Source organism: Psammomys obesus, unplaced genomic scaffold (genome assembly GCF_907164565.1).
Source record: "Psammomys obesus unplaced genomic scaffold, mPsaObe1.curated_primary_1811, whole genome shotgun sequence".
NCBI lineage: Eukaryota > Metazoa > Chordata > Mammalia > Rodentia > Muridae > Psammomys > Psammomys obesus.
This window is the reverse complement of record NW_026585689.1, coordinates 10,347,113-10,355,140: the sequence shown is the minus strand read 5'-3', so window position 1 is coordinate 10,355,140 and position 8,028 is coordinate 10,347,113. Positions and strand designations below refer to the sequence as shown.

General features: G+C 34.6%; 1 protein-coding gene across 3 annotated transcripts in view; it reads right to left on the bottom strand.

The window, feature by feature from the left end:
* Senp7 (SUMO specific peptidase 7) overlaps positions 1-8,028 on the bottom strand; it is a 127,753-nt gene that overhangs the window by 6,329 nt on the left and 113,396 nt on the right. For all 3 annotated transcript variants that reach the window (XM_055594109.1, XM_055594117.1, XM_055594126.1), the window contains 4 exons: positions 3,146-3,238; positions 2,071-2,195; positions 1,148-1,200; positions 330-373 (listed from right to left, as the gene is read on the bottom strand). In XM_055594109.1, coding sequence (XP_055450084.1) covers positions 330-373; positions 1,148-1,200; positions 2,071-2,195; positions 3,146-3,238 — 315 coding nt within the window. The remainder of the gene's footprint in view (positions 1-329; positions 374-1,147; positions 1,201-2,070; positions 2,196-3,145; positions 3,239-8,028) is intronic.

Genomic DNA, 8,028 nt, shown 5'->3' with positions numbered 1-8,028 from the left:
AAGGAAGGAAGGAAGGAAGGAAGGAAGGAAGGAAGGAAGGAAGGAAGAAAGGTAGAAAAAAGAAAGAAAGGAAAGAAGAAAGGAAGAAAGAAAAGTAAAAAGCACTGAATAAGATATGGCTTGCAAAAGATATGGGCTTGGCTCCCAAAATCTACATGGCAGCTCACAAGAGTCTATAACTCTAGTTCCAGGGGATCCAACACCCTCTTCTGACCTCTGCAGTGAGGCTAGGCACATATGTGGTACCCACATACATATGCACAAAACACTCATACACATAAAATAATTAATTTTCAAACTTTTGTATTATTCTTATAAAATGTACTTACCGCTTACACATTTTCTTTGGTACTGGCATATTTATCTCGGTACTCTGAAATAACATGAATTTTTGTCTTTGCAATTTAAGTGAGTTTAAATACATTAATAGCCACTTACTCCTTAAACTGTTTCAAATACTAAAATTAAATTTTCAAGTAAGAGTTCTCTCCTTAACAGTTTGCTTTGAAATAAATCAAGCTAAGTCCATTTCCCAAAGCTGACTGGTGATATACTTTCACACTGACATTAGACAGATGCTCTATCTTGGCCTAAGCAATAACATAAATTTTTATTTTTTTATTTTTTTTTATTCATTTATCTTAAAGACAAATAAGATAACTTGCGTCTGCACACATTCTGTAACTAGACTAAGGCCATAGAGACACATTTATTCCATTTGAAGCACAAGAAACAGTTTTAATCTGCACTTGATCTTAGCCGAAGGCTGAGATGCAAACAAGTTATTTATCGACGATAAGAAAAAAATGCATTAACAATTGTGGGCTTCACTGACAACAGTTTTGTTCATAAGTTCCTAAGTGAATAAATCAAACTGATTTCTTTAAATATCATCTTAGTGCCACTATTTTTCTAAAGGAAACAATGAATCTCTAGGAGAGGAAGTTGACACAAAGTAAACAAACCAGTAAGGATGGTAGCTTAATGTTCTTTCTGAAAAAAACTGTTGAAATAATAAAAAATGACCACAATTGAATTATGAGCCACTAATACCCATTTCAATCCATTTAGATAGGCCCCGATTTATAGGTAACTTTGTAATTTTAATGAATTTTTCTTTCTTCACGTCTGGACAGAGCACACTTACTTGGGAATCCTCCGAACTTGCAGACCCTGGTGAAGTAGCGTGTGCATCATTATCTAGTAACAAATAAAGCCACTATGAGTCTTTATCGTGTGTTAGCACAGATAACTTAGAAAACCTAAACTTTAGGATGCATTCACAGTAATAATTAAAGAAAAATATTTTTTATGATCAGTACTATGAGAAAACTTAGTCAATGGATAAAACTGATGAGTTGGCTGTTTTCACATAAATTAGAAACCTCAGAGCCAAAACCTAAAATACAACCTGGCTAGGTCCATTCCCTCCCAAAGAATATCTTCAAATACAGCAAACCAATAAAAACGTACACTTTAATGTGAAGGGCAGTTAACTTGTCATGTGATAATTTTCAAACTTTTGAAGCTCAAAAGCATAAGAAGAGATGAAAAATAAACAAGTGTCTCCACAGTTTATCTCTCTCCCTTCCCCAGGTCTTGAATAGTGAGAAAAGCTACTATCAATTTTGCTTGCTATTTAGATTATACCTACCAAAAAAGACCTTAATTTTTCAATTTTTTTCAAAGAAAATAGGCTTATTACTTCCTTTAAATTGTTACAAGAAAATTTATAGAAGAAATATCATCTCCTATGTTGCCTCTGAATAGCTAGTATATAAGACATGTATTAAGTTAGAGAGTTTTAAGTTATGCTGCAAGAGTCATACCATGAATGCAGAGTTGTTAGCAAAGCTATTCTCTTAAAATGCTATACTAAAAATTAGCATCAACAGTATGACTTTAGAATTATATTTGTATAATTCAGGGTATGCTGAGACTCTCAAATATTTTGTATTCCTTCTAATAAGTTTAATAATGAGTACGTATATTGTTAACTTCATATTGTTTCACCTAATCTGCTTATTACATGATTATTATTAAAAACACTATATTAACAATGTCTGTCACCTATTGTTTTGTTGTCTTGTTGAGACTGCTGATCCTGGAACTGTTGGGACACAGTTTGTGGAAAATCTTCATACACAGCTTCTTCTAGCCATGGAAAGCAAATGACTGCAAGATACCAGTGAGACCTGTTGAAAAGAACTGTAATCTTAATAACATGCCAAATCTAAACAATGGAAAAGAAACTTCTAGGACTACATCTGTGACAGTAGATACGATACACTTCTTACTAACTGAAGACATCCACGAGAGCCTCTCATATAAGATGGAGAACACATTCTACATATTCTACACTAATAGCCACAATTATCAAGGCCCTAAATAAAGCTTCAAACTTTATCTACCTTCATGCATTCAGTATTTTATTTTCAGAATCCCTATTTAACAAAAAGAGCCACAACATTAGTTTTTATGTTAGACTTTAATTCTCTTCTGATTTTTTTTTTTTAGTTTAAAATTTTTTTCAAAGAGCAGGCCAATCAGTTTATGTCAGAGGCAGTTCCTCTTCCCATTACTATGGAACCCACTTGGACACTGAATTGCCATGGGCTACACCTGTGCAGGGGTTCTAGGTTATCTCCATGCCTGGTATTTGGTTGGAGTATGAGTCTCTGGAAAGACCCCTGTGTTCAAATTTTTACCAGGCCACAGAAGATGACAATGCAGCCACTCCTGATGAGATCTGATAGACTAAGATCAGAAAGAAGGAGAGGGGGACCTCCCCTATCAGTGGACTTGGGGAGGGGCATGCATGAAGAAGGGGGAGGGAAGGTGGGATTAGGAGGGGAGGAGGGAGGGGCTTATGGGGGGGATACAAAGTGAATAAAGTGTTATTAATAAAAGTTTTTAAAAAATAAAAAAAATAAAAATTAAAAAAAAGTCCAGTAATATTTAAAAAAATTTTTCTTAAAGCACAAAATCAATTACTTTGATTATTACAACATTGGAGACATTTGCCTTTTTTTTCTACGAAAAACTTAAGTGATGTCTGCATGTAAATGCCCTTTTATAAAATTTTTATACCTTAAATATTTTTTCTTAAATTTTAACTAGTTTTCATATAAAAAGAAATACTTACGATTCATTTACAGGTACAAAGATGTAGTCTTTATTAAAAATGTTTATGTGGCGAGTCCATGTTCTTACTCTTCTATGTCTTCTCTGAGCCATTCTAGGAATATGAAAAACATAGATTCATTTTTAAAATTGTAATTTAAGCCACAAAACTGAAATTCTAAAAGTCTTCTATCTAAGTTATGAAAGTAAAGGCCACTTTTTACACTTCAAATGCTAGGCTTATTAAACCACTGTCTTCAAAGTATGTAGTTTAACATCTCTGAAATATATTTGATTGTTCTTACATCTGATTACTATAAACAGTAATGGAATAAACAGAGGAAAGGCAGCACATTGCTAAATGCTTTAGATTCCAAAGTATCTCAGCAGCCGAGCAGAAACACTTTCAAACCTATTTCATTCTGCTTTTCTCCACTTAGGGAAAATGTAAAATATCATCAAATCTTAACAACATTATCCAGCTGTTCTGTGGTAGGTGTTAAAAATAAGTTTTTTGTCTTTAATTTTAAAGCATAAACATCATCTCCCTTCATTTCACACATAAGAAAATTACAAGACAAGGCTAAGTGTACCCACTGATCATCATCATTTTCCTTTTAGTTCCCCAGCAGATATTTATTAATTTCCTAAGAACAAAAAATAAAAATAACTTCAATATTCCAAAAGAATTTATAATTTAAAGAAGGTGAAAGAAAATACATAAAAAATGATTAAAGGCATGTGCTATCACTGCCCAGCTTTTTTCTCATTTCTTAACTATGTAAAATAACCAAATTAAATATCTAACAGTTCTTTCTACTTAGACACAAGCACTATTATCATCTTCTGTTTTCACTTCTTATTATGTTCCAAACACTGAATTAGTCACTGGAGATACCAAGGAAACTAGAGAAACTAGATATCCTCACCGAAAGCTCAGGATGACAACGATAATAAAAAACTAACAAGATTATGGCACTCTACTGTGAAATACAGGTGTTAGAAGAAATTTCAGAAGAAAACATGAAACGATTGAAAACTGAGAAGAGATAGGTTGATTACAGTATAGTAAGATAAGCAAATGTTGTGAAATGAGTTTAAGGAGATGAAAAGAGGCCAAATCTTGCATAGTTTTGAGTATGTGTGCCATTTATTTTGCAGTTTGCATAACACTAGTAATTTGGGCCTTTTTATGAACTAATACTACAGTGTTCCTCTTGTTACCTTGTTTCTGGATGTTTTTGGTTTTAGTTTTGGTTTTGGTTTCGTTTGTTTGTTTTTCAAGACAGGGTTTTTCTGTGTAGCCTTGGCTATCCTGGACTCACCTTGGCTATCCTGGACTAGCCTCACACACAGACATCTGCCTGCCTCTGCCTTTGAATGCTGGGATTATAGATGTGTGCCACCATGTTTCGCTTAGATTATGTCTAATCTAAAACTAGATTAAAACTAGTTTGAAGGGATTCTTTTGTGAGCACTAATTATTAAAATGTATGCATACACATATTTAGGTGGGGTGCCTGAGCAGTGTTTGGCTTGAAGCTCTCTCCACCGGTTCCCAATCTGCTTGGCCCACCTGGGACATAGACAACAAAACCCAATGAAGGAACTACCAAGCTTGCTAATACCAGAGACAAAAAGATGGCTAGAGGCCAGCGTAAGAATACAAGCAACAAAACTCAGGGCGGTAAGACACCAGCAGAAACCAGTGGTCCTACCACAGCAGGCCCTGAAGCACAAGAAACACATTTTAAACCTAAGATTATGAAAATGATAGAGTCCCTAACAGAGGAAATTAAATCCCTCAAAGAAATACAAGAAAATATAATCAAACAGCTAAAAGATTTTAATAAATCCCTTAGGAAATATAGGAAAATACAATCAAACAGGAGAAGAAAATGAATAAAACTGTTCAAGACCTAAAAATGGAATTAGTAGCAATCAAGTAAACACAATCTGAGGCAATCCTGGAGATGGAAAACCTAGAGAAGAGAACAGGAACTATAGACACAAGCATCACCAACAGAACACAAGAGACAGAAACGAGAATCTCAGGTATAGAAGATACTATTAAAGAAATTGATACATCAGTCAAAGCAAATGTTAAATAGAACATCCAAGAAATCTGGGACACTATGAAAAGACCAAACCTAAGAATAATCAGAATAGAAAAAGAAGACTCCCATCTCCAACGACCAAAAACTATTTTCAACAAAATCATAGAAGAAAACTTCCCAACTCTAAAGAGATGCCTAAAAACACACAAGAAGCTTAAAAAACACCAAATAGATTAGACCAGAAAAGAAAATCATCCCACCACATAATAATCAATGTACAAAACAAGGAGAGAATATTAAAAGCTGCAAGCGAAAAAGGTCAAGTCACTTGTAAAGGCAAACCTATAAAAATTAAATGTGACTTCTTATCAAAAACTCTAAAAGCCAGAAAGGCCTGGGCAGATAGCTTACAGACACTGAGACCACAGTCACCCCTGAATACTATACTCAGCAAAATTTTTAATTACCATAGAGGAAGAAAACAAGATATTCCATAACAAAAGCAAATTTAAACAGTACCTATCCATAAATCCAGCCCTACAGAAGATACCAGAAGGAAAACTTCAACCCAAAAAGGCCAACTACACCCAGGAAAACGTAAGAAAAAAAAAAATAACCCGACATCAGCAAAACCAAAAGAATAGAAACACACACACACTCTACCACTACCAAAACCAAAATAATAGGAAGTAACAAAAACTGGTCATTGATATCTCTTGACATCAATGGCATCAACTCCCCAGTAAAAGACACAGGTTAACAGAATGGATGAAAAAACAGGATCCATCATTCTGAGGCAAACAAGAAACATACCTCAACAATAAAGATAGACATTACCTCAGAGTAAGGGGCTGGAAAAAGGTTTTTCTAAGCAAACAGACCCAACAAGCAAGCTGGAGAAGCCATTCTTATATCTAATAAAATACACTTTCAACCAAAATTAATCAAAAGAGATGAAGGACACTTCATACTCATCAAAGGAAAAATCCATAGAAATGACTTCTCAAATCTGAATATCTATGCCCCAAATAAAAGGGCACCCACATTCATAAAAGAAACACTACTAAAGCTTAAATCACACATCTAACACCACAGTGGGAGACTTCAACACCTCACTTTCTCCAATGGATAGATCAAGATAAAAACTAAATGGAGAAATAAAGAAACTGACAGACATCAAGAATCAAATGAACCTAACAGATATCTACAGAACAATTAACCAAACCCAAAAGAATATACCTTTCTCAGCACCTCATGGAACCTTCTCCAAAACTGACCATATACTCGGTCACAAAGCAAGCCTCAACAGATGAAAAGAAGATTAAAAGAATTCCTTGTATCTTATCAGATCTCTGTGGATTAAAGCTGGAAATCAACAACAGAAACAACAGAAAGCCTACAAACTCATGGAAGCTGAACATCTTCCTACTCAATGACAACTGGGTCAGGGATGAAATAAAGAAAGAAACTAAAGACTTTGTAGCTTTCAATGAAAATGAAGGCACAACATACCCAAACTTATGGGACACAATGAAAGCAGTGCTAAGAGGAAAGTTCATAGCACTAAGTGCCTTCTTAAAGAAACTGGAGAGATTGCACACTAGTAGTTTAGCGGCACACCTCAAAACTCTAGAACAGAAAGAAGCAAATACACCCAAGAGGAGTAGATGACAGAAAATAGTCAAACTCAGGGTTGAAATAATAAAACAGAAATAAAATAATAAAGTAGAAACAAAAAGAATATAAAGAATCAATGAAACTAAAAGTTGGTTCTTCTGGAAAATCAACAAGATAGATGAGCCCTTATCAAACTAAAAAACTAACTAAAAGTCTGTAGAGGGAGAATATCCAAATTAACAAAATCAGAAATGAAAAGGGGGCCATAACAACAGACAACGAGGAAATCCAAAAAACATTAGCTCTTACTTCAAAACCCTATATTCTACAAAATTGGAAAATCTAAAGGAAGTGGATGATTCTCTTGATAGATTTCATCCACTAAAGTTAAATCAAGATCAGTTAAACAGTTTAGAGTCCTACAACCCCTAAGGAAATAGAAGTAGTCATCAAGTTTCCCATCCCCCCCCCAAAAAGAGCCCAGAGCCAGACATTTTTAGCACAGAATTCTACCTGAATTCAAAGAAGAGCTAATACCAATACTCCTCAAACTATTCCACAAGATAGAAAAGAAGGAACATTGCCAAACTCATTCGATGAAGCCACAGTCACCCTGATACCTAACCACACTAAGACTCAACAGAGAAAGAGAATTTCAGACCAATTTCACTCATGAACATTGACACAAAAATACTCAATAAAATTACTCACAAACAGAATACATATCAATTACATCATCCACCAAGCCAAGTAGGTGTCATCCCAGAGATGTAGGGATGGTTCAAGATACAAAAATCCATCATGTAATCCACCATAGAAACAAAATCAAAGAAAAAAAAATCACATGGTCATCTCATTAAATTCAGAAAAAGCCTTTGACAAAATCCAAAACCCCTTCATGATCAAAGTCTTGGAGAGATCAGGGACACAAGGCACATATGTCAACATAATAAAGGCTATATACAGCAAGCCAATAGCCAACATCAAATTAAATGGTGAGAAACTCAAAGCAATTTCACTAAAATCAGGGACAAGGCAAGGCTGCCCACTCTCTCCATATCTTTTCAACATAATACTTCAAGTTCTAGCTACAGCAATAAGACAACTAAAGGAGATCAAGAGGATACAAATCTACAAGGAAGAAGTCAAAGGATCCCTACTTGGAAATGAAAAAATAGTATATGTAAGTGACCCCAAAAATTCCACCATAGAACACCTACAGCTAAACACC